The following is a 26186-nucleotide window of genomic DNA, read 5'->3' as shown; positions in this document are numbered from 1 at the left end:
TCATTTTTGTAATTTTCACCTCATTTCGAGATATTTACATAACAATCGACCTATATTTACATAACAATCGACATATATATAACAATCGACCCTCAGAAGTTTGAATCTCCAGACTCCTGCGTAATAATCTTCTGCACAGCTTCTTGACGCAAAATGGTAAATTATGAGAGGTTATGTTCTGATATACATTACTATCCTAACATATAATGCTGAAAATTTATATTTATTTACATTATATAGTGTAAACTACAAGATTCCATTATTATTCCATATCACTGCGTATGCTCTGAAGCTCGACGCTTGACGCTGCCATGTAAAGATACCTTTAGGTGAGGTCATGATATAAAACAAAGGTATGCTCTTGCGCATGGCCACGCCCACTGGCCAATCAAATATGTAGCAAGCATATACGTCATAATTAAGCGCGAAATTCGAACGTATGCTTTTAAGTATGCTTTTCAATCCGAAAAATTTTCCGATTCCTTTCAATCCGATTCATTTTTTGTCTTATGATGGTAATTTCTGCATCCTTTAACCGCACAACGTATTTTAAATGTGAAATCATTCGACTTTGCACTACAGAATTTATTTAGCATGTGCTGCACATGTGATGGATCGATAAGATACAATTTATTTAAAATAAAAAATATAAAATAGATTTCAGAAAATTATTTAAAATATAAAATCGATAAAAAACTGATACAGGGTGTCCCACGGGAATGTGTTGAAACTAATCAACTGTCATTTTCGAAAGTATTCAGTTATTGAAAAAACAAAAATTGCGCTGAAAAGAGGAAAGTCTGCAATTTTTAATTAGTATAAATAAAATTTAATAAAATGTTTGTGTATCAATTAATTTTATTGATGAAAAATATGCTAAAATCAAGTAAACAACTGATATGCAGTAAATTAATCAACAATTATTGACAACAGAAATTGAGATCTTGTCCGCGTATTTCAGAAGGTAACCACGGTTTATAAACATGTCCATTGGCTTCTTTGCTAGCCATATACGTGAAAAAAGTTCTCTTGAACGACGCGGAAGGGAATTTCCCATGTTCCATGGTACTCCACATCATACGAGCATAAGAAACACGTGTCTTACGTACTTCACTGTGAAATACCTCTTTGATCTTTTCAATCTATTTGAGAGAAATACAGATTATAATAATTAATTATTTTTAAATAAAATATACACACAGAATTTTAGAACTTAAATATTTAAGAAATTAATATTACCTATTAAAGATATAAAAGAAAGAAAATTTAAAAATCAAGGGACATTACGGATTTAATGTATATGTATATGTGACTTTTGTATTTAAATTCTCAAATAATGACAATTTGATAGTCAACCTTTTTCTTGATTTTCTCGGCTTGATCAAAGGTTAATCTCTTCAACTGATGTTTCGTCATGTGCAGTGACGGTTTCTCAATTTGCATAGGCATTTTTCTACTTGTTATGTCCCAAATGGTACGGGTCTCTTGCATCAAATTTTCTAACAAGGGAAAAAATTAAGTAAATAAAAAGTAAATTGAAAGTTAAAAAGCTGATTAAAAATAAAAAAACGATTAATTCTGTCATCAAAGTTATACTTTTGTCCGTTTCCGAGAAAACAACACCCTGCCTGTACATGACCCAATCCTGGAGCTGCGGCATTAGATAACATTTCGGTAACTTGGCAAATGTATAACCTTCTGCAGCCATTTTCTTTAATTCAACCTAATATTTTACATATCTATATTCAATATTGATATTATATTTATTCATAAATAACATAATTGGTATTAATATACTGCGAGTTAAATTATCAAAAATTAAAAAGATTCACGAAAATACCTTCATTATTGCTGTAAGCGATTGATCAAACTTGTTTACATATTTCTTATCGCCACCACCGTTTATCCGATGACTCTTATCGTCAATTTTTTCTTTGGTCTTTTCGATTTGTTTGTGTGATACATTTTGCTGATAGTCGACCTCGTCAATAATTTTCTTAGAATATTTATTTTCACGAATTATTTTGCCAGTAGTTTCTTTATGTGGTACGCCTCTTCGTCCTATTTTGCTGCGAGTCTTCTTATTCAATGATTGTAATCCCATTATTACTTTAGACGTTTCCTTCTTTATACTTATATGACTTTCCTTCATATCATCTTTTCTCTTATCAACTTTTTTAATCAATTCTTCTTGGTCATTATGAGTCGTTAAATATGATGTATTTTGCTCATTCTTGTCCCCATAAATCAACTTTAATGCTTCATCTTTAACTTTCTTTTTACGCTCCATTTCTTCTTTTAAGGCGTCCTTCCTCGGCAACGGACCTGGTGGAATATTCATGGGCGACCAATGTCGATGCAAAACAGCAGTTCGTAAAATATCTTCCTCACTGGATGAGGGTGTTTGGAAAGGCGTAGACATTTTCAGACCGTCAATTATTTTCTGAGGTGGCGACATAGAAATATCTTCTGTCACACCTGATATACAATACTCAATGTCATCTTCCTCGTCTTCCCGCGGGATCCTCTTCACATCAGATATAATAAACTTTTTATCCTCTATCATTGGTCTTGAGATATCGACAACATGCATGAAAGATTGCTTCTTCAAATCCTTCAATCTTCGTTGACGTATCTTCCATTTCATTCTTTCTTCATTTCGCTCCACAATTTTTCTTTCATATTTACATTCACACACTGGCTTTACTACCTTCAATTTGTGAGGTCTACAATAATTTATATATTTTATAATATACGAAATTACTGATATTGATCATGTTTAAATGATATATTGAAAATTAAATATTAAATTACTTGTTTATTAAAACAAGTCAAAATTACTAATTACTGAATTTAATGTTGCAAATTGAAAGTATTAGTACGATTAATATAATGAAATATTTAATAACTTTAATAATTATGATTTTGTTAAGCTAATGTTTTTTTATTAACCTGTAACTTCGAGCAATTTTCTTGCAGGTTGTCCAGCAAGGTACGTTATTGTCGCGTTGCGTAAAATAATCTATCAGTGCTGCATCCTTCAAAGCTGTCTGCCATCTTTCTTTCGATGATTTGGATTCCATAAATTTCTTTCTAGTCTCTTCAAGATCTCTCTTCTGATCGATGAAGTGATCTTCTTTGATGACTACATTATTACAACAATTGCATGATTTTGGTTTTTTTCGTATTTTCTCTATCAAACTTTTGGGGCCGGAATACTTTTCTATTAGCTTCAACCTTTCATCCGTAGCTTCGCTAACACACATGTCGTATGGCGAGTCGAGAAGATCGTATTCTGGAACGTATTCATCACTTCTTCGGGGACTAACGGGTGGCGTGACGTAAAGGACACCGTCAATTATTCTATTTTCTTCCTTTAATTTCCTTCTGTCAGCTCTTCTTTCATCTCTTTTCTTCTCAACCAAACCACTTACATTATACGTAAGAATCTTTTTCTTGTTTCTATTTTCTCTACATTGGCACGGTCGTCCTCCGGGACGTACTGCTATTGTCTCTAAAGGATAATCTGGCTCGCAGAGATAGGTAAGAGTCTTTTTCGCTGGTAGTTCCTGCTCCGATTTCGTTTTCCAACCGCAAGGTTCCTTTTTGATTCTACGTATCTCTTCTTCGTCATCAGTAGCTGAAAAATCTATCTTTTCAGTTTTCTTTTCTGGAGTACGTTGACTAATTGCTAATAATTCTTCTGGGAGAACCGCCGGCTGAATGTCTCCTAAAATCCCCGCGAAAGATTTGAACATATTCTTTAACCGCTCCATTTCTCGCTTGCGATTTTCAATCTTCTCAGTTTCATCTACCATATTTTTCTTTCTATTTTTCTTCACGAAACTATGTTTAGTTAGCTTATTAATTTTGTTAGATTGCTTAGTTGGATTGTTATGCAATGATGATCTCGTTTGTTGCTTCTTTTCCGTTTTGGATATTGTCATCGATCTGGAACTTGTATTCAACAGTTTTGTACCTTTTTTATTAAATATAATTCTCTTTAAAGGTACCGGTTCTATTTTTTGGTATTTTATATTTTTTATTTCCTTTTTTCCTTTGCTCATTCCTTTTTGAAAATTTTTTGATGATTTTAAGGAGATTTTTGTATTAATTTTCTTGGCTAAAATATCATTTTTCTTCAATTTCTTCGAGAAGATGTCATTTTGCCTCTCTTGCATTTTTAATGGTAAAGAAGTTATAGGCCATTCTGGAGATGTCAACTTCAAAGTTGCTTCACAATCTGTTTTAATTATTTTTACCGGGGGCGCAGTTCGTGATATATTCCAAGGATCGTCATAAGCAGGATAATCAGGATCAGGAATAAATTTATCTCTCATTTCCTCTATAATGTCTTTTTCTGGAACTTGAATCTCTCTCTTAACCGCTTCAATGAAATTTGTCTTTTCTTTTACTTCTTTTTCTTTTTGTTTTTCTATTTTTTTTCTTTCCATCTTCATTATTTCTTTCATGAAAGGATAATACTTGCAGAATTTATCTCCAGGATACATTTTGCAAAAATATGCACCTGGTTCTTTTGGTCTATACTTCTTTCCGGGGCACAATCCTTCTTTCGTGCAAGGAATGTTTTCCTTGCTTATAGATAAACTAATATCCTTATGAGCCATTTGCTGAATAGGACATGAACAAGGTGGAACATTTTTAATAGGGTGAATTATGTTCATTCTAATCTCATCTTCAGCAACCTGATCAATCGGTAATTCTGTTGGATTCTGTCCTGAAGATTGTATTGCCATCGAATCTGCGATATGTCTGTCAAAAATAACATTTTTGTACTTTATGATCATTACATCATTGAGTTTTTAAAACATTAATTTCCAAAATTCTGTAACTTTTTAAGTTTTGAAGAGGAGTTTTAAAAGGATTATAAGATTAAAAAACATATAAATCTTAAAAAAAAAAAAAGAATTTAGAAACCGCGGGTTTTAAAAATTCTAGAATCTCCAAAATTCTATAATTGGAATCAGAGGATGTCAAAAGATGTAAACATCCACATTTTTGAGAATTTCGAAATTAATATTAAAATTGCTAACTGTTGTAATCTATTTAATTAAACTGATCGTAAAAGACAAATTATATAATAAGCATTATAGATTAGACAATTTAAATAACCATTTAAATTATCTAATTTTGTCTAAATCTAGCCTTTGTAACAATTTCTCACATATTTTTCTCTCCATCAATTAACGCCTTGCTAATCTTGCTTTGTTGCAATTGTTCTTCAAATTTTCTAGTCTGTCGGCAGGAACAGCAACTATCGCAAAAAGGTCCAGGAAATGCCAATTTTATAGTTGCCTGCACACTCTTGATTAACTCATCAGTTTCTTCCTCCAATTGTTTATAGCTTTCATCGGCATTTTGCAACCACTCTTGCCAATTTATTGACAGATTTTCTCTGCCACTGGGGAAAATCTTTTTGATTTGGTCGCCGAGTTTCAGCATCGTGAAGAATTTTTCGTCGCTGTTGCTGGGTGTCACATTAGCCACGCCTGCGATCTCGTAAGTTACAGGATAATCATGTGAATTTTCGGTGGATACTCCAGCTATCATATAATGAGCGTCCTTCTTTCTCAGCCAAGATTTTTTACCTGCTCCTGGTGGTTTTGGCGGACCTAAAATTTTTCAAATATTTGAAGAAAATTATAAAGTTTTCTGATAGTACAATTTTCTAATATTATTTATAACTTCAAATTATTATATCTTTTAAAATACGAATTTCCTATTTTTCATTAAGAAAAATCAATAATATAGCACTATATTTTATACCATAAATTTGATATTCAACGGTTTCTGGCTTTTTGCTAAGAATCCTGAAACTAGATTTTTTATTGTCGTCTGCCGGTTGAAGAATATTGAAACTTGCCGATTCCAAAGTTCTTTCTCTCGAGGAATCTGTATTTTTGAAAAGTTTATCAATACTCATTACATCTATACACACACATACACACACACACACACACACACACACACACACACACACACACACACACACACACACACACACACACACATATATATATATAGGGTGATCCATTTTTACCTTTCTGACGATCATACGTTGAGGAAATTTTTTGTAATTCCTTTGTATCGATTTCTTTGAGATGTTCAGTGGAAGTATCTTTTCTCTGCTTTTTAACATCTGATCTGTCATCAATGAAAAACTGGCCATATTTATTCAATGGCAAGATTACTTTCGGAATTGCAATTAATTTACAATGTTTTCGCCACTTCTGCAAAGCATTTCGATAACCAGCCCAATCGGGACGTTTAAACAATTCTTCCTTATAAGGACAGATATCTTTTCGTCTTACTAGACATGTTATTAGTTTTGCTAAAATATGTATTATAGTTGTGAGAGAATAATATTTAATATTTAATTAGTTTAACAATAAATAATTATAAGATAATTATTCATTGATGTAATAATATTGATAATTGTAGTACGTGGGTGGTTCAAGTCAAACCGGGACTTTTTTATTCTTATGTTTATAGAGAATAAAAGCCCCGGTTTGATTTGAATCTTACCCACGTAATTATAATACGTATCTAATAATTTGAATATTCAATTATAGTTGATTAAACTTTTTAATAATATTTTGAAATATAAAATTACGTTTCGGTGGTAATTTTGGCATAGTCACTGCTGGCAATCTCTTATGTAATTCCTTCACCGTTTCTGGCAGTGTTAAAAATGCAATTGCCGACAATATTATTCTCTCATTGCAATCGTAAACTTTCTCTGGAAATTAAATAATTCTATAATTATTATAAAGAATTCTATTAAGAGTTACGTTATTATAATTCTTTAATTTAAGTTTTAAATAAAAATAAAATGTGAAATATACTATATCCTTCTTCACAGAAATCATTTCCCGTTAAGATTCTGTAAATTTCTCGTAGAAGATTGACGCTATTCAATTTGCACGATTTATGTAATTCTTTTATAGTACTCGGCTTTAATTTAAACAACGTTGAAATGACACCAATAGCTATTAATGTCGTTTGTGTGCCATTTGTCCTTGTCTCTTCGTAATCGGTGAGCATTACGTTTTCCAGTTTCATTAAATACTTCATCTATGAATTTTTATATAACTTAATTTCATAGTACATAAAGAGAATTACAATTTTATTTTAGAAAAATCTCTTAAATATGATATTAATAGCGCTTTTCATTGGCAGAACTAGTGCGCACTCAGTGCACATTGAAGCTGTTGTACACTATTTTAATCTAAATATAAAAGTAATATATTTCAAAATTGATAAATTTTAAAAATACCCGATGTGCATTTTATTAAATAGCATTTTTACAGAAAACAATTTTATCGCATTTTAATATTGAACTTTATTTATCGAAACAAAATTTATATGAGATCACTCATTTTTACGTTCATACTTGATCCGAGGAAAAATCTTGGTACCATCGTGGATATTTCGTCAGTTTTAACAAGTATTTCTCACCTATATATAGAAGAAGTAAACAATATTATTAATATATAAATTTAAAACACACAATTACAAATTTAACGTTAATATAATATTTACATTATAATTTTTCTAAATTAAACCCTTTTTTCTCTTAATTCCCTTTCATTCTTAAATAGGCACTATTTTTTATACTCAATTTCTTCTTTTGCATTATTCTTCCACTACATTTATCATTTTATCACGTATTATGTGTGGTTGAATGAAGACATGCAATTTGCGTATAAACTTTTTTTATGCATATGCAAATTGTCGCATAATAGAATTTAAGAGTAACAGGAACAAAGTTATGCGTATAAATATTTTTTGTGTTGTCGATATATTAGATATAAACAATTAATTTAAAAGATTTAAAACAGCTGAAATTTTTTATTGTAGACATAGCAATTATTTGATGACACATGATGAGACGCTATATCCTGATTGCATTTTGCTGTTATCAATACCCGAACAGCCTTATAAGAACAATTTCGCGATATATTATTCCGTCCAATATTAAAACAATATAAGTATTTATACGAAATAAAATAAAATAAAATAATCATATTTCATTTATATTATTTTTGTTAAATATTGATCTTGTTATAACGCTACATTATAAGTCTTAAAACATTTTTTAATTTAGTTTAATAACGATCAAATGCACCGAGTATATACACTAATGCATATTAAAGCCGTTGTAAAAATTGACGTAAAAGTGTGTGTGTGTGTGTGTGTGTGTGTGTGTGTGTGTGTGTGTTTAATATAAATATAAAAATTACTTAAACCGTAAAGTTAAACCGTGAAGACTATACATTTTATTGTGTCATTAAGTAAAATATGTACTTTATAATTCGAAATATTTGTATTTCACTTTTACATTCAGATTAATCAGTGTACAAGGGCTTTAATATGCACCAGTGCTCATTAATGCGTTCAACCGAATTTGCTTTTAATCCGATCTTGTATTCTTACTGTTAGAAGAGGCTTACTTTTCTTCTTTGCTATTTTTATCGCCTTGTTGCTTGCCTCCTTATAAATTCTTTTCTTTTCTGCCCAGAAGATATCCTTTGCCAATGCAATTTCATCTTCTAGATACTGCCTTATAAAGCGATTATTTCTGCTGATCTGGAAATGATTTAATCCATCATTCTTTAATGATCGTTGCTGTTCTCCTGCATCTGACGTTCTTGTTTTGACTGGTCTCTTTTTCTCCCGAGAAAGTCGGGACATGGAAAATTTCATTTGCATTTTAGCCACTGGACACTCATGCACAGAAGTTATTGCCGTTAGTGAAGATTTGTAGGGCGGTTTTCGTTGATCGTATCGCGAAAGAGGATCGAAACGATCCAAAGAACAACAAAATCTGAACGGCTTCAGCTTTGAATTCTTCTTTGGCCATTTCTCTCGGAAAACAGTGTCTAATAAATAATTACTTTTCCTTTTTGATGTCGGCAAACTGTAGATAAGATATGAAGATAATCTGATTGGTGTTAACAGAATTAACATAAATTATAAAATTAATTAAAGGAAAGAAAATATCTTCCACAATTAAAAGAAAAAAAGAATAAAATTAAAATTGTATATATAAAATATTTTATTAATATGACTTTATATAATTAACAATTTCTACATAATAATTCAATGTTTTAATTTTAACGGCATTGGTTGTTTACTTTAAACGTTGGAGCGAAAGTCTCGTGCTGGAAGTCTTTAAAGAAATTTTAGACATTTTTGAAATAAAGAACTGAATTGATCTTCATTAATAAACTATATTTCGGGATTAAGTTAAATTTTGAAATTAATACTTGTTAATTTATAAATGGTTATAGGAAACGTGGTTAAAATATAATAGGTTATGTTCGAATGAATGAAGTTTTATGTAAATTCAGAGTAAAATTTCTACTTTATTTTGTTTATAAAACTATAGCCTATTTTAGACGATTTATAATTTGTATCAAATTTTAGGATCGAAATTTATTTATAATTTTGTAAAGATATAATAAACGACCTTATTAATTGTTTCTATTAATTATTTTATTTTGTATTATTATATATTTTATTTTTTAATTACTATAATTATATCCAAAAGTATAAATATTTTTTTTTCTTGTGTACTTTAGAGGGGAAGTGTCGAGCTAGATCTACGAAATTAACACTATATTTCAGTTTTGAGTTTTTAGTATAAAAATGTGATGCGGAGATTTTTTTTTATTTTTATAAGAATAACTTAATTATGAAAAGTGCTACTGGAACTGTCATTATTTTTTTTATATTAATAGAATGTCTTGTTAACTTCTGCACAGTATTTTATATTTGTGATCGCCCTAATTATGATCTTAAAATTATATTTAGCTAATGATTATACAATAGAAATTGTGCTTGTGACAATTTTAAATGAAAATTCATAAATACTGCCCTAATAATTTTAATTATTCACTTAGGAAACCTCTCCTATAAAGTTAGACTTATGGAATTTTTTATTCTCTTTTGATACCTTAAAATTTTAGGCATGTCTCAAAGTTGTTCATCTGGGGCCCAAATTCTCCTATAAAACTGGGCATAGTCCTTTATCTATACGATAATTTTGTTTTGACGAGTGTACAGGGTGTTTCCAAATTAAATCGCAAAACTTCGGGAGCGTGTAGAGGAGTAAAAAACTAAGAAAAAAAGTCCTATAGACATATGCTCGTTTTTGCTCCGTTTCAGAGAAATCGAAAAAAAATGTTAACATTTCTTGCCATATCTAGCACCGACATATTTGATTACATTTTCCACTTTCTGTTATGAATTTGTCAGTCGCTCTTTGAAAGCCTTTAACAGTAGATGAATTTTGTCTTTTGCAATATGCCGCGTACGTATTCTAATAGTGAATATGCTGATATGGTTTTTGTATACGGTTTCTGCAACGGTAATGCTTTAAAGGCGGTGCGAGAATATGCACGACGATTTCCAAACAGAAGAGTGCCAAACCGAAGAGTGTTTATGTTGACATTTAATAGATTGCGAGAGACTGGATCATTTTCAATTCGACAAGAAAACAACCGATTTCAAGCAGCGTTACGAAGAGATTTGCAGGCAGGGAACATTTGAGCAACATTTGAGAAATCGTATCGTAGCTGCAGCGAACAGAATATCGCAAGAACAGTGCCTGGCTGCTACAAGAGCCGTGTTTGACAGATGCAATGCTTGTATTGCTGCAAGAGGTGCACATTTCGAACAAAATCTTCATTAAAAAGTTTATAAATAAAATAATTAAAATAATAAATTAAATATATTTTTTTCTTTTTTCGTGATTTCCTGCGAAACAAAGCAAAAACGAGCATATGTCTATAGGACTTTTTTTCTTAGTTTTTTACTCCTCTACACGCTCCCGAAGTTTTGCCATTTAATTTGGAAACACCCTGTATATTAAATATATTAAATATATATTACATATAGGTATGTATTTATATATTATACAACTAAATTATAAGTATTATTATATATATTATTATTATAATATATATAATAATAAGAATATTAATTTTTATGTAATATGATCGATAAATTATTATTTAAAGTATTTATTAATATTATTTACATTTGTAAAATGATTGCAATAGTTTATATAATTTTGTATTTATATTAAAATACTAATAATTTAAGGTGTTTTCTGCATAGTTTTTTTTTGCATTAAATGTGTTGATATTAATTCTGTGATAAATTAACTCAAGATTAATAAATTTAATTAGTTATTTCCCTCCATAAAAAAAATGTAAAATTTATATTTTAGAAAAAAATTTTTTTATTACTTTTTATCATTTTTTTCTTTTTTTCTTAAAAATCTAATTATATTTCTTTTATTATACTAATATTTATTATATAAATATGTGCCAATAGTATCTGCTAACGCTCCCTTTACTGCGCATGTACAAGTATCTCTCATTCGTTCGGAACAACGCGATCTATGTACAGTTGGATATAGTCGTGCATGGTAAATGTATGTGAGTGTAAGCAAATTGTAGCTATCACTAGTTGATATCACTGAGAATAGTGATATTTGGCAAATCTTTCTTTTTAAATGATTCACCGCTTGGCACTTTCGGTTGCTCATTAGTATTTATTCATCGCGGTAAAGAAGTATACTAGTGTATTTTTCCCCAAAAGCTTTGCTTTGCGGTTGCATATGCATTCTCAAGGATTCGCTCGAACATTCTAACGCGAAGTGTTGAATAAAAATTTTTCGCAGTATGCTTAACATTAAAATAAAATTAATCAGGTGTGTGTGAAGCAATGGATAATGATGTTATATGAAATACAATATTTGAATTAAATTTATAGAAAAGACACACACACAAAAACACGAAAGATAATAAAATATACTCTAATTTTCTTTTTTTTTCTTTTAATTTTCTTACAATATTCTGTAAAGATTAAATTTTCGCGTATTTTCATGGAATTTAAGAAGATTGCAAATCGCCAATGTATTTTGCTCATGTTAACTGAGATAACTAATCTTTCTTAGCCAGCAATTTGCCTAATTCAATGCGTTATCTGCTTGAGCCAATTCAAGTTCATTTAAGATCATTATTCACATTTATCTCTGACAATATACAGAGATATTCCTTTAACGGTGCAGTAAAACTGTTGGGTGCAGTGCAATCGTCAAGAGCTTGCAGTATGTCAAAGGAAACAAAAATTGTGATTGTTGGAGCAGGTGCAGCTGGTATTGCTGCTGCCTCGAGACTGTTACAGAGAGGAGTAAACGATTTTGTAATATTGGAGGCCAACGATAAGATTGGTGGCAGAATATATACCAAAGACTTTGGTAAATAATAATCTCCCAAATTGGTGTTGAATTAATGAAAATTTAACTTTGTATGTTATCTTTGATATTGAAACAGTTCCAATTTTATATTTTTAAAACTTTGGATGTTTAAGAAAATTTTGAATCTAAGCATTTTTTAATATTTCCAGGTGAAAATGTGGTAGATCTTGGAGCTCAATGGGTTCATGGAGAATCTGGAAATGTAGTGTTCGACCTTGCCTCCAAACATGATCTACTAGATTCATTCGCAGTTCTGTATGATTCTAACAAACATGAATTTATCACCATTAATGGTGAAGTAATATCCAATGATGAAAGCAACGAAGCTCTGATGATTTATTATAATAATTTGAATAAAGTAAAACAGGAAAAATTTAAAGAGGAAAGAGGATCGTTCGGAGATTTTTTCATAAGAGAGTAAGTACTTTTGTTTTTATCTATAAGAGTTTTTATTAAGAATATATATATTAATTAAATATTTTAGAAGTCTCTTAAAAAAATATAAGGTATTAAAAGGTGCTCATAAAATTTTTATTTTTTTGTAAGTTTATAATGGTTTTTTCATATCAAATTTTATGAAAGAGAATATTGTTCACGAAATCATCGATATCACTTTCACGAAACCATGCTTGCAATGTGGGATGTAGATTTTCTCGCACAATCATATAAACATCTTTATCAGGCACAATACATCTGATAACAAAAACACAATCATATAAATGTCTTTATAAGGCATTATACATTACATCTGATAAGAGAAACAAAGGCAGTTTTACACATACTTTTATACTAATTTTATAAAGAAATATAAACGATATTATCATAAACACCTATCAAAGAATTATCTGTTAAAAATTTCTTATTAAAGACTTATCAATTTATATGTACCTCACACGGTTGTTGCAACATTGATTCCTTACGTATTCGTATCTCAATAAAGAATATATGTATTTCAAGTATTTTGTATCCAAGTTGTTATGCAGCTGTTCACACATTTTTATAGGGTTATTGATTTTTTCGATGTACTCTTTTGTCAGTATTGGTATAACATAATCAACCTAAAAGTAGATTAATTTATAATACTTAATGTCAGTGTTGATGTTAAAAGAAATTGACATAGTTAGCGGTTCATAAAGGAAATTTGGTTCTTCTAAAATTTGATTCTCCAGATTTCTCCAGAATAGAAGTTTGGAAAGGGTTTACTTTCCCTTTTATAAAAATTGTAACAAAGTTAAGACGAAGTCGAAGTTTACAGAACTCTGTAGGAAGCCAGTACTTGATTTGGGCTATATCGAAAAAGAGAAGAAATTGATTTACCTGCTTGAAACAGTCATCTATGAATTCTTCAGCTCGACTATAGACTTTTTTCTCTTGCTCTTGTAATATAAGTACACCAATTCGTGGTTGTTTAGACCTGAATATCTTCGTGATGCACTCAGCAGTTGGCAAACCGTCATTAGCAAACGTCAACATAACTATGCAGCCATACGTTTGTTTATGCTGATAGGATACAAAATATAATATTAAAAAAGTTTTAATTTAAAATCTTGCTCTTTGTTAAAAAAAATTTTCATGGATATATTAATCAGTTGAGCAACCTGTTTCTGCTGACTATCTTGTGGCATATACATTGATTCATTTTCTTTCATTTTAGTTTTACATTCCACTGTTGAAATTGGACTCAGAACTAATGGTGCTTTTGGTATATGTCCAGGTTGAATTATTTTAGGTCCTAAATCTAAAACAAATAATTAAGTCTTAATATACATTATTGGATCATTCGTGACTTAGTTCAGTTCTTTTCTTCGAAAAACTGGGAGCTTCAAGTAATTAATTCAAATAAGTCAAGTATTAGTATAACATTTATATACAATTTTTTTAAATGCACATTTTTATATAAATACTTTGTAAAAATGTTGAAACACTTGTACGAATTATTTAATAATTTGTTAAAGTGATAAAAATTAACCCAGGATACGAATGACTTACTGGTGTAGTAAAAGATCAGAAAATCATTGTGTGTACTAAAAATTAATATAATTGTATATAATTATGACATTTTTAAATTCCAAATTTGTGTATGTGTGTGCGACTCATGATTTATTTTGTAATGTCAGAAAAAAGAAATGTTACTGTTCTTTACATTACCGTGGCTTATGACATGTTGTGATGTAGCACTGACTAGATCATGCACATAATCCTTAATCTGATTTATTACATCGAGTCGTTGCATTTTTTGCAAAGCACTCAGAATTTTGTCTATTGTTGCCTCTGGAAACTGCACATAAGCCAAAAGCACGTAATATGTTGGATCCTGGAGTCCTTTGAAATCATAATCTATGCACTAGACAACAAAATGACATTATAATATTATACTTACATTATTATTATACAATATGTTATGAATTAGTTTGAGTTAGTATGCATACTTATTACTTATTATAATTGTCATTTTTCTGATAATCTTACACGTATCTGTTCCATTGTTAAGCCCATATGTGCTGCGAACTCCTGCCATCCATCGTAGATTTTCCCTGTTGCTGTAGAACTCAGCAACAAACATAGTTTTTGTAATGTAGCTTTACCAATATGCTCAAACAAATATGCAGCGTGAATGCGCGATGATTCTCTCTGAATATTCACAATAGTCATATCTAAATTTGGTGGTCCATCCACTTCGTTTCTCAATTTTTCCAACTCCGGATCTACTTTCCTAGAATTGTGTTTTTCATTGAACATTTGCATTTTCAAGATGACACATTTGCACATATTGTTTATATAACTAAAAAATTCTGAATTTGTAAGAATTCAATCTTCTTGATGGTAACAAAATAGGTTATGATTATAAAATTAATAGTAACTTAATATTCAGATAGTTACCTTTTTGCAAACATCTTGCTGAGTTTTATTAGCAAAAAAAGTTAGGTTGTGTTGCAAGTATCAGTGTGATTTGATTGCATTACCGCTGTGCTTGCTTCTGCAATAATTTGCATTGACATGAACATGGTATATGATTGGGATATTTAAAGATCTATATTAAAAAATATAGATCTCAAGTTAAATAATTTAGTTCAGTAAAAACTAAATATCACAATTGAAGGCTATGCTTTCTTTAGGTGATATTTCATTTGTGCGTTTTTGTCGTACAACAAATTTTTCAAGCCTGTTGATTGGCTACAAGATAGAGAGAGATCCGAGGACCTCTCTGTCCTGTATACATTTGTCATACGACGAAACATACAAACGAAATAGCAGCTTTATACGTGACAGAATGACTGCACGTGACATGCTGCTGATGTCAGTCTCCCCACCACAATTTGTGATGATTCATTCTTGCTTTCTACCCGCCTAAAATTTGAATCAGAAAAATGTGAAGTATACAAATCCTTGTCTTTGTTCACAACAAAATTTGCTTAAAGTATAAATGAATTTACCAAATAAAATCTTTTTTTAATATAAATGTAAGCATTAATGCATATATACATAAAACATGAGTGCAAAGTTAATAATTAATATACACTTAATAGCGTAATGTTTATGAAATATTGTAGCAGCTGAGAAAGAAAGATAGATAAAAAACAAAATTAAAAAATTATAATTTATTCAATTATTTTGCATTTATTTAATATTTAAAGTAAAGTGCTGCATATATAGATAGATATAAATCGGATGTTGGATTGATATTATGATAATACATTATGATTAATAAATTTAATTATCACATTAACATTGTAGATATTATAAAGCTTTTGATACAAATCCTTTCACGAATCGTGCTCGAGTTGCTGAATATTTATCTTGGATAGAAAAAATGGAAAATTCTATACAATGTAGCGACACATGGTTTGATGTTTCCGCGAAACGTTTGACAGAATATCGAGAATGCGAGGGCGATCTTGTGTTGGATTGGAAAAACTATGGTTATAAAACAATTTTTGACCTGTTATTGGTAAGAAATTAATATTGGACTGGAAATCGAAATGTACGGAAATGTTTTCAATAATTTTCCATTTTATATAACGTTGAAATTGAAAATAAAATTTAAAATATATTGCATCGAAAAGAAATAGTTCGTGATCGTTATTTCAAAATTAAATTAATGTTCGAGTGTACAATAAATTTTTAATAAATAAATAAATAAATGTTTTTATATAATACATTTCAGTAAAACAATACTTTATATATATAGATATATATCTATTATTTTTATTTAATCAAATATATATGATTATTTTATCAGCAAAAGATTCCAAATCCAAAGGAATGTTTACCAGTAATGGAAAAGATAGAGTTCGGAAAAGTTGTGACAACTATCAATTATAGCTCAGGCGAGAATGCAATGATTATTACTAGAGACGGATGCAAATATTCCGCATCGCATGTTATATTCACTGGGTCTCTAGGTGTTCTGAAGGAGAAACATTCATCGATGTTCGTGCCACCTTTGTCGCAGAAGAAACAACGCGCGATAGAGGTTTTATTAATAATATAAATCGAATATTGGCATTAATATTATGTTGTAAATAAAATGGTATTTCATACGATTGACAAAAATCAATTAATTATTTCGCCATCACAGGGATTAAATATTGGAACAGTAAACAAGATTTTTCTCGAATTTCCGCACAGATGGTGGCCGGAGGATAAAGCCAGTTTTAATTTTATCTGGCCGGAAAAAGATAAAAAAGAATTCTTGCAAACTTATGGTCAAGTAAGCAGATATTCGAATGTATAATTTTACCTAAGCTTAGAGATGAAAGCGAACAATAATATATTGCTAAAATTAATTTCGACAATCTTTTGTTTTTACTGGTCTTCTATTAATTTCGTTAAATATTTATTTTAGAATAGCGAATGGTTATGTGATGTGTTCTCGTTTTTCATCGTGGCTCATCAGCCGAATCTCTTATGTGCTTGGATAGTTGGAAAAAATGCGAGACACATGGAAACCTTATCGGATACTGACGTATTCGATGGATTATATTTATTGTTAAAAAAATCGTTTGGAAAACGTTATAATGTTGTGAAGCCAACAAGAATATTAAGGTAATGTCCTATTGGAATTAATTAAAAGAAAAGTAATAAGATTCTCTCGTCTAAATTATTATTTTTATTTTTAGATCTAAATGGTATACTAATGAACATTTTCGGGGCTCATACAGTTTTCAAAGCATGCTTTCTGAGCATATGAATGTAACACCGAGAGATTTAGCAGAGCCAATTATGACTGGAACTAAACCTGTATGTAATCCCAAAATAAAAATATAACATATTTTTAAATGTTATGCAAGTTATATTGTATGAAACATTATAGTTAGTCTCTTTATTTTCCATATAGTTGTTTATTTTGATAATAATATCCAAGATGTGTTCTTTGATTTTTAGCTTTAACTTATTCATGTATATGTATAATCACGTATTTTTATATAAATTGAATCAAATTGTATATAAAAGATTATTAATATTAATAAAATGCATCGCGTGATTAGGTAATCCTTTTCGCTGGAGAAGCTACGCATGATCATTATTATTCTACTGTGCACGGTGCCGTGGAAACTGGTTTCCGCGAAGCGGATAGACTAATCGATTTTAAAAGGTAAGATAATATCAGTTAAAATTCGTGTAAAAACTTGATATCAAAAGCGTAATAAGTGCGATATTGTAATATTACAATAATGCTTAAAATGTTTTTTTATTATTTTACTTAATCAAAAATATTTTTTTTTAAATTGCAAAAAATTCTTTTTAAACATGATTGTCAAATATTTTTTTATCAGTTTTTTTTTATTGAAATTATTATATTTTTGAAATTATAAGTTTTAAATTTTTTCCAGTTTAATAAAATTGAATGAAAAAAGGGAGTAATCTGTTAAGTAAAATTTAGTTTTAAAGATGTGTATTTCTTTATGCAATCATACATAATATATCCTTCCCGCTTGTTTTTGCTGTTGCACGATTTCGTTTTGTGTTGCATTATATTACTATGTGCAGCATCCTAGTGAGAAATGATAATGGAATCGACATCAAATCGATGTCGATTCGACATCAATTTCATTATCATTTCTCACTGGGCTTATATCAGTTATATCAACGGTTGAGACGTATACAATGAGTGCAAAAATTATTCATTATACAGGCGAAATTTTTATATAAAAAGCTTTATTTAAAAAATAAACATTAATTAGCAGTTTCGTACAATAAGTATATTCTTCCTATATAAACAAGCTTCGTGTGCTTATGGTTTTAGAAATTAAATTTTTCGATTGTATACGAACACTTTTGTGCATTCAAATAATACAGTTTTTTATTTTCGCTTATTTTTAAGAGAATATATTTTTATCATTACACATCTTTTTAGGTAAAGTAATTTTAAGAAGTATGCAATCTATTCTTTGTTAATAAATTGTTAAATAATGTTTACTTTTTAAAAATAAGGGTTTTTTTTCTTAAATATGTTCTGTAGGAAAACTTTTTGCATTTACTATATTTTTTATTTTATATATGAGACTTAATAGGAGTAAAGGCTCTTATGCTTATTTATTGTTACTTTTAAACATATTGGCTTCAAATCTTACATAAATAGTTTTGCAATTATATTTATATTTGATTGCATGCTTTTTCTTAGGCAACTAAACTCTCACCTCTAAATCACATCTTCTACAACTACACCTTCATAATGAATGGATTGCGGAAAACTAGAAATATATATTTGTAATTTTCAATATTCGCCACAGACAAATATATTTAAGGCACTACGATACTTGTTTATAAGATGTAAACATTTGTATAAAGATACATTATATATTACAATAATATAAATTTTAATACTATAAATTAATGTAAAGTTTAGAAACATATAACTTATAAACATGAAATATATGCCATGAAGTTAACAGTGAAAGGAATAATATTTATATTTGGTATTATTTATTTATTGTGTTCATTATTTATAGTTATTATTCGTGTTTCCTGTTGTAGATCATTATTGCATCGAAAGCCTCTCCAAATAAATCCTAAAATTTATTTATATATGTAGTTTTTATATAGAATAGAATATTTATGACTTATTGTTAGAATAAATTTATAAAAAGATAGCAAACGATACATGTATCATATATGTGTATATGTGTACGTTTATGTGAGATAATATGTATATTATAACTAATTACTTTGGATGACTAATTACTTCGGATGACGTAGAACGTACAATCGCTTAGATCAACTGATTGACAACTTCGATGAAGCGTTACGGATAGAGATTGATACGAGTGCGAGAAAAATGGAAAAGACGAGAGTTGTGATAGTAGGCGCAGGAATTGCAGGATTGGCGGCGGCAAAAACTCTGGAGGATGCGGGATTTATGGATTACCTTCTTCTCGAGGGTACATGCATATATGTGATATCTCTTAAGAATTACTTAATATTAATTAATTTTTTATTCAATCTGATCAATTTGACTAATCTTTAAGACCCAAGCAGAACAATAAGTCACGACAATGACGATCAAAATGACATTAAAATGAATCGGAAATTATTGAAAAATGACTTTTAATGATCGTTTGGTCAACGATTTTGGAGTCATTTTGACATCATAATGATTTGTGGTTCTGCTTGGGAACAGATCAATAATAATATAAAAATTTATAATAAGAAATAGAAAAATAGTTCTAAATACAAAAAAATAAAAATATAATTCTCTGGATTATCTTATGCTATTCCATAGCTCAAGACATAGTTGGAGGAAGAATTCATTCTATTCCATGGGATAATGGCTGGGGAGATTGCGGGGCACAATTCCTGCATGGTGATAAGAGCAGGCTTGCTCAATACTGTCTCAACAATAATTTATTATCGACAATTCAAGGAACGGATGGCGACGGAATTTTCTTGCGCGATGACGGAACGATAATGAGCGATAGCATGGTTCGTGAAGTCGATGATCTCGTACGAACCGTCTTAGATGATACCTGCGAATCTCAAAAGCCTTTGAAAAAGCAGGAGAATATCGGTTCGATCATAAGAAATAGGTTTAAGGATTATCTAGACGAGAGAAATGATCCTCCGGTGGAAAGGAAGATGAAGGAGGAAATCTTCGATTGGAATGTGCGGTTTCTCCTAGTAGACAATTGCTGCTACTCGTTAGACGATTTGTCAGCAGTTCTTTGGGGAAAGTTCAAGGTAAACCCAATTTTAATCATAGTTTCAAAAATAAGTACTTTAAAAACAATGATTTCTACAGTATGTTGGCGGTCCGGAACATTTGCTCTTTAAATCCGGCTACAGTTCTTTAACGAATCTTATCGTTAACAATCTGGATAAGCGAAAATTACGTTTATCCACTCCTGTGGAGATCATTCATTGGCAGAACTTCATTGATTCTCCAAATGATTCTTCAATTATCGTGAAAACTTTCGATGGCACTGAAATTCTCGCTGATGCGGTCATAGTTACTTGTTCGCTTGGCTATTTGAAGAGTAATCATCAGAAGATGTTCCAACCGCTATTACCAAATCGTCTAAGCGTTGCTATTGAGGATCTTGGTTTCGGAACGATTAATAAGATTTTCCTGGACTTCGGCGAACCCTGGTGGCAAAGAGGTGTGAATGGTTTCCAATTGCTTTGGCGCAGGGATGCTGATCACTCATCTTTGCCGGAATGGACCAAGTATGTCACAGGATTCGATGTTCTGCCGATTCATGCGGCCACTCTTGTAGTGTGGGTCGGCGGGCGAGGGGCGTATATCATTGAAGAATTATCAGAGGAAACAATTGCGGAAGATTGTATAAATCTGTTGACGCGATACGTACGATATCGCGATATACCGCCAGTCAGAAGATGCGTCCGAACTAAGTGGAACGAGAATAGTTACGTGGGAGGCGGTTACAGTCACATCACGAAGAGTTGTGAGGAGGATGATGTTTCACCAAAGATATTGACCGAACCAGTCTGGGCGACGATGCAAATTGATATGAAGAGGAAAAAGGTGAGATTATATCGTATTTACGTAACTTATAATACTTACTTACGTAACATAAGTACATTTTATTTAACATTCTTTTAAAAAAAATTTTAAATTGTGAAGATTTTATAGTCATTTTTAAACATTTTTATATTATTTAATTAAGATAATGTAAAGATTCGAAAAAATAAATTTAAAAAAACAAATTAAAATTTATTGTCCAATTTGTAAATTTTTGCGAATATAACAGAATCTACCAGTCATATTGTTTGCCGGCGAAGCTACGCATGACGAGTTTTACTCGACGACGCATGGAGCTTATGAGACAGGAATACATCAAGCCGAAGTATTTTTACAGCATCACATGAGCATTAAGTAAATACGTAAATATTGACATATGTGAATATGTAAATATATTAGTATAAAATAAAAATTTGTAAGTGTTATACATTACATTTTTTGTTCATCACAAAATTATTTAATACTAAATTTTTTGTTTATTTTATGTATATGTTTATATAGTCTGTGTAATAATAATTATTATTTAATTCATTAAGTGTTGATTAATTTCCAATTTATTTATTATTAAATAACTTCTGTTTCTTTTATTTCGACTTTTATTTCTTCGCGCAATACCATTCATATATATATATATACATACCCAGTGAGAAATGACAATGGAATCGACGTCGAATCAACATTGATTCGACGTCGATTCCATTGTCATTTCTCACTGAGTATGTAGATACATTCATTCATTCATTCATTCATTCATACATTCATTCATTTTTTTGTAAGTATTACAAGTATATTATTTTATATATTCCTGTGTATTATGAGTAATATCCGTTTGATTTGTTTCTTTCCTTTTTTATATCTTTTTATCTTGTTAATTTTTACACTAATTAATTCGTTTGCTTCGATTAATTGCATCAGAGAATTGGAGATTCTCAATTTTCATATTCATCCTTTCTTTTCTTTATTTTTTTCCTTTTCTTTCTTTTTTTTATTTTGCAAAAATATTAGGGGTAAGGGTAAAGTCCAGGGTTATTAAGAAACTTCAGTTTTTTATTGAAAGTTTAAAATTTATGATTATATCGCACGCGATTAATATAATTAACCAAAATATTATAACATTAAGTATTAAAATTAAATTTTTAATTATATTCATGATTTAATGATTATAAATTCATGTAAATCGTGCCAACTTTATAGATAAATACTGAAATATCCATATTCAAAATATATTATGTACTTAATTATACTTTATACTTGCAAAGTTACTTTACGTTAAATGTACTCTAAATCGCATATATCTTATAATTTTAATAGCCTTACAAAACTCTGTTGAGATAATGTTATAATTTAACTTTTAGTATTAACGATTACTATTTGTTTTATCAAATTTATTATAAAAATTACGATGTCTGTTTACATGATTGAGTGATGACTCGAGTACTATGTAAGACCGCTCCCCATCCTGATCTTCCACACACACTCTGTTCTCATCTTCGTCTCTTTCTGCTTCCTTTACTTATCGCCATCTTTCATTCTTTATAAAATTAGGAGGGAGAAGTGGAAGAGAAGCGCATAGCTATCTCTGGCGTTAAATGTTTTAACATCGAATACTTGATATCTACTCACACATCCTTTGCGCGATGGATTTTCGTTTTGGCCTAATTGCAATCTTCCTAATCATTGATATGACTTCTACCCGATCCATTGGTAGGAAAAATTCGGAATTATTATTAATAATATATCGTTTCAAGTTCTATTTATCGCCAGAAACGATCCTGTGAATTATTTTGTGTTGTTATTGCGTTATTGGTGTAGTAATTGGTGTTGTACAATTGTGAACGTTATTATAAATCTCCTAAAAGGTTCGTACATATTCTAGAAAAATCATATCTGTATTGTTATAAAGAAGATTTTTAAATTTTCTGATTCTGTTATTTGCTTTCTTTTAAAATATTTTTAATTAAAAATTTTTATATTTTTAAACTTAAATTCTAAAAATTTATATTCTAAATTAATATATTAATTATATTTATGATTAGAAAGTAAATAGATATTATTATGTTACGTATGATAATATACACATTTCAATTTATTTGCACGCAAGTCGTACAATGCGTTCTAATAACTTTCCAAGTTAAATTAAAATTAATTAACTTTTTAACTTTTTAACTTAAATTAATAATAAAAGTGTTGAGAAGGGTTACAAACCTAGTTCTTATTAATTATATTATATCTTTTATTTAAATATTGTTTTCTTATGGTTCATAGCCCTTCTCAACATTTTTATTATTAATTTTATATTTATATTATTAATTATATATTAATTGAACCATATTACACGATGTTTTTTAACTTTGATCTTTTTAACTTAGCACTACCCAACCCTGCCATTATCATATTATCGCACATTAACATATTTTACACTAATACCTCATATATTAATAATTAATACACCAGCATCTGATAATAATTTTATAATATCTTGTACTTTTATTTTTCCAAAAATTTATCTTCCAGTTTCAAACCTACCGTCATTAAAGGATTTGCTATCCCTTAAGATGAAGCCAGTGACACCAATATCAGAACTTAGTAAGTAAATTGTAATTATGTATTTTAAGAATTTGTATAAGTAAAAAAATCTACAGATATAAAAATCTAAAAGTATAAATATTTACACATTTATAAATATCCGTCTAACACACACGCACGCACGCACGCACGCACGCACTTAAACAAAACTCATTGATTCTATTTCTTTTATATATATATATTTCAACATATCTTTATATAATCAACACAATAAATCACAATAACATCTACAAAATAAATTTCAGAGTGCGAGGAATATATAGGCGAAATTGCGGGTACGTCTTTCGTAATGACTCTGCCTGGTTCATCGAACGTGCGCAAGGTGATTAATAATTGCGAGAGTACGAATCGTTTGGTGGTTGGTGGTACCGAGGCGCGAGTTGATGAGTTCCCTCACATGGTCGCCCTGGGCAAACGTAATGCCAACGAGTTCGTCTTGATGTGCGGTGGCACGCTAATTTCACATAACTGGGTGATTTCCGCTGCTCATTGTACTCATGGAACAGAGTAAATTTTAGTACTTTTTTAAACTACTTAAGAATTCATCAAATACGATAAAGAAAGTCATGATCGGACAAAGTTAGATGTTACGAATAATATATTATATATTCTTTATTAAATCAATTTATTCCAGATATGATTGCGCGCCGATACTTTCGGACTTTCAACATAATCATTCTGAAACGCTAATGATCCCCCCTAAATAAATTAGAAAGAAAGAAAAAGAGAAAGAAACTTAAAAATTCTAACGAAAAAACTTTTTTTATTTTTCTGATAGCCATTTTATTGTGAAAGTAACGATGAATCAGATAAAATCTTAAAGTTTGACAATACTTTTCCAGATTAAAGTATTTTTCAGCATATTATACATCTTGAGAAAAAATTATGAAATTTTAAAAGTCTACTTGATTTTATAATTTAAATGTATTAAAAATTGCAAATTTAAAATATAATTTATTTAAGTGACTGATATCTTGCAATTATTTAAAGATTTGATTAACAAAGGTCGTCTTATACATTGTATCTTTTTGCAGCGGCGGTGTAACTGATGCAAGAATAGGCTTCCACAGCTTGACAGACCAAAAAGGCATCACAATTGTCATTAAAGATATAAAAACTCATCCGGATTACAAACCACCTGCGATGTATGCGGACATTGCTCTGATACAGCTTATGACCCCTGTTACTTTTAACACATCTGTACGACCCGCGTGTCTTTATCAGCCTTTTGACTCCGTGCCCACACAGGCTTGGGTGAGCGGCTGGGGTGTTACCGAATACAGTAAGTAGTTCGGCAATTCCTCACGGGAAAATTTGCTACGAAAAGCCTAAAATTGGAAGAAATAATCGTAAAGCTAAATGTTTTTGAAAACCTACATGTGTATCCAAAAAGTTCTACATTTATTAAGAACTTACGTGTAGCAGGGGATTCTTAATAAATGCAAAGTTCTTTATTATAAAGGTTAAAAATTTTTATAAGGTAGATGTGCCATTTCAAATTAAATTATGTACACTTCAGGTGGAGAGGTGAGCGATCGATTACAAAAGGCTAAGCTGGATCTGGTAGACAATCTATCGTGTACAGTACGGTATAACAATTCCACAGAAATTCCGTACGGTATCACACTAAGTATGATTTGTGCTGGCGGCATTAAGGACACTTGCCAAGGAGATTCCGGTGGTCCTCTGCAAATAGTCCATCCTAAGAGTGAATGCCTCTTCCAACTGATTGGTATCACCAGTTTTGGTCCGGGTTGTGGGATACTCGATATACCCAGTGTTTATACTAGGGTGTCCCATTATCTTTCGTGGATCGAAAATATTGTCTGGCCACAAGAATAAAAGTCGTAATTTATTCGATGTTCATGAAATGCTTAAAAAAGTTCTTTACTAAATTAATTGTATTTGACTAAAGTAAGTCTTAAGTTAGAATTAGTTATTAGTTATCAAATAAATGAGACAAATCGATTGAAGACTGAGACATTTATAGCATTTGCAAATTTTTCCCTGCTGATTATTTTATAATATTATGGTCATTTATCATGTAAAAATAATTTTGCAATTTTTGCAAATTGTACATGTTTTAATTATTGCTGTTGTGAAAATTGTAGACTATATAAGTAGGAATAAATTAAGAAATTGCGAGAAAGTATGAATTATATGTAGAATAAGAAACTGAATTTAACTTCATGTAACGATAACAGTAAGCTTCGAACTTATATTTGTTTCGGGCAAATAGAAAATAATTCTGTTTGATTGTTTAGACGAATGATGAAATTAGTCTTCTACAATACAAACTGATTGGAGTAGATATACATTTGCGAAAGT

General features: G+C 30.0%; 5 protein-coding genes across 13 annotated transcripts; 2 read left to right on the top strand and 3 right to left on the bottom strand.

Annotated features, from left to right (window-relative positions):
* Positions 1–910: 910 nt before the first annotated feature.
* On the bottom strand, positions 911–4041 carry LOC108722553 (uncharacterized). Of its 2 annotated transcripts, none has more exons than XM_018447721.1 (6): positions 2953–4041; positions 2143–2726; positions 1841–2034; positions 1597–1723; positions 1357–1499; positions 911–1142 (listed from the first exon to the last, which is right to left on the bottom strand). In XM_018447721.1, exons 1-6 carry the CDS (start codon positions 3945–3947, stop codon positions 921–923), a joined length of 2265 nt encoding a protein of 754 aa, XP_018303223.1. In that variant the 5' UTR covers positions 3948–4041; the 3' UTR covers positions 911–920. The 2 variants fall into 2 exon arrangements, with proteins under 2 accessions (XP_018303223.1, XP_018303224.1); XM_018447722.1 differs by having other exon boundaries at positions 1841–2015; positions 2502–2726.
* On the bottom strand, positions 3965–9213 carry LOC108722547 (uncharacterized). The gene is made up of 10 exons (XM_018447714.1): positions 9159–9213; positions 8475–8941; positions 7415–7479; positions 6867–7095; positions 6635–6760; positions 6062–6352; positions 5788–5913; positions 5186–5633; positions 4014–4773; positions 3965–3979 (listed from the first exon to the last, which is right to left on the bottom strand). The coding sequence occupies exons 2-10, from the start codon at positions 8731–8733 to the stop codon at positions 3965–3967; spliced, it is 2319 nt and encodes a 772-aa protein (XP_018303216.1). The 5' UTR covers positions 8734–8941; positions 9159–9213.
* Positions 9214–11421: 2208 nt separating this feature from the next.
* LOC108722557 (uncharacterized) lies at positions 11422–24968 on the top strand. 7 transcript variants are annotated; one of them, XM_018447732.1, is made up of 16 exons: positions 11422–11468; positions 12104–12292; positions 12442–12709; positions 16028–16241; positions 16533–16766; positions 16872–17003; positions 17139–17338; positions 17413–17533; positions 17782–17888; positions 19493–19674; positions 20016–20470; positions 20532–21275; positions 21502–21626; positions 23787–23858; positions 24104–24180; positions 24893–24968. In XM_018447732.1, the coding sequence occupies exons 1-14, from the start codon at positions 11456–11458 to the stop codon at positions 23824–23826; spliced, it is 3024 nt and encodes a 1007-aa protein (XP_018303234.1). In that variant the 5' UTR covers positions 11422–11455; the 3' UTR covers positions 23827–23858; positions 24104–24180; positions 24893–24968. The 7 variants fall into 7 exon arrangements, with proteins under 7 accessions (XP_018303234.1, XP_018303233.1, XP_018303231.1 ...); XM_018447731.1 differs by having other exon boundaries at positions 11423–11474; XM_018447729.1 differs by having other exon boundaries at positions 11427–11464; positions 12082–12292.
* Positions 12814–15601, bottom strand: LOC108722562 (uncharacterized). Of its 2 annotated transcripts, none has more exons than XM_018447740.1 (7): positions 15173–15601; positions 14762–15005; positions 14441–14636; positions 13891–14030; positions 13610–13792; positions 13181–13350; positions 12814–12985 (listed from the first exon to the last, which is right to left on the bottom strand). In XM_018447740.1, the coding sequence occupies exons 1-7, from the start codon at positions 15184–15186 to the stop codon at positions 12859–12861; spliced, it is 1074 nt and encodes a 357-aa protein (XP_018303242.1). In that variant the 5' UTR covers positions 15187–15601; the 3' UTR covers positions 12814–12858. The 2 variants fall into 2 exon arrangements, with proteins under 2 accessions (XP_018303242.1, XP_018303243.1); XM_018447741.1 differs by having other exon boundaries at positions 13891–14024; positions 15173–15600.
* Positions 23828–25700, top strand: LOC108722546 (serine protease snake). Its single transcript, XM_018447713.1, has 4 exons — positions 23828–23858; positions 24104–24365; positions 24893–25140; positions 25378–25700. The coding sequence occupies exons 1-4, from the start codon at positions 23828–23830 to the stop codon at positions 25698–25700; spliced, it is 864 nt and encodes a 287-aa protein (XP_018303215.1).
* Positions 25701–26186: the final 486 nt, after the last annotated feature.

Source organism: Mycetomoellerius zeteki, unplaced genomic scaffold (genome assembly GCF_001594055.1).
Source record: "Mycetomoellerius zeteki isolate Tzet28-1 unplaced genomic scaffold, Tzet1.0 scaffold210, whole genome shotgun sequence".
NCBI classification, from domain to species: Eukaryota; Metazoa; Arthropoda; class Insecta; order Hymenoptera; family Formicidae; genus Mycetomoellerius; species Mycetomoellerius zeteki.
This window is presented reverse-complemented; position numbering and strand designations above follow the sequence as displayed.

Bases quoted from the DNA above. Each gene is read 5' to 3' on its own strand.
- LOC108722547 (XM_018447714.1), bottom strand. From the start codon at position 8,733: ATGCAAATGAAATTTTCCATGTCCCGACTTTCTCGGGAGAAAAAGAGA. The intron at 7,480-8,474 runs GTAAGCCTCTTC...TTCTATATATAG, and splicing joins AAAAATAGCAAAGAAGAAAA to GTGAGAAATACTTGTTAAAA. The intron at 5,914-6,061 runs GTAAAAATGGAT...TCAAAAATACAG, and splicing joins AACGTATGATCGTCAGAAAG to ATTCCTCGAGAGAAAGAACT.
- LOC108722557 (XM_018447727.1), top strand. From the start codon at position 12,010: ATGCGTTATCTGCTTGAGCCAATTCAAGTTCATTTAAGATCATTATTC. The intron at 12,293-12,441 runs GTAAATAATAAT...TAATATTTCCAG, and splicing joins AATATATACCAAAGACTTTG to GTGAAAATGTGGTAGATCTT. The intron at 17,534-17,781 runs GTATGTAATCCC...TCGCGTGATTAG, and splicing joins TTATGACTGGAACTAAACCT to GTAATCCTTTTCGCTGGAGA.
- LOC108722546 (XM_018447713.1), top strand. From the start codon at position 23,828: ATGAAGCCAGTGACACCAATATCAGAACTTA. The intron at 24,366-24,892 runs GTAAATTTTAGT...ATCTTTTTGCAG, and splicing joins CATTGTACTCATGGAACAGA to CGGCGGTGTAACTGATGCAA. The intron at 25,141-25,377 runs GTAAGTAGTTCG...TGTACACTTCAG, and splicing joins CTGGGGTGTTACCGAATACA to GTGGAGAGGTGAGCGATCGA.
- LOC108722553 (XM_018447721.1), bottom strand. From the start codon at position 3,947: ATGACAATATCCAAAACGGAAAAGAAGCAACAAACGAGATCATCATTG. The intron at 2,035-2,142 runs GTCATATAAGTA...CACATAAAGAAA, and splicing joins AAAAGATGATATGAAGGAAA to CTACTGGCAAAATAATTCGT. The intron at 1,500-1,596 runs GTATAACTTTGA...TTCCCTTGTTAG, and splicing joins TTTCTCGGAAACGGACAAAA to AAAATTTGATGCAAGAGACC.
- LOC108722562 (XM_018447740.1), bottom strand. The intron at 14,031-14,440 runs GTAATGTAAAGA...TATTTGTTTTAG, and splicing joins ACAACATGTCATAAGCCACG to ATTTAGGACCTAAAATAATT. The intron at 13,351-13,609 runs GTAAATCAATTT...ATCTACTTTTAG, and splicing joins TAGATGACTGTTTCAAGCAG to GTTGATTATGTTATACCAAT.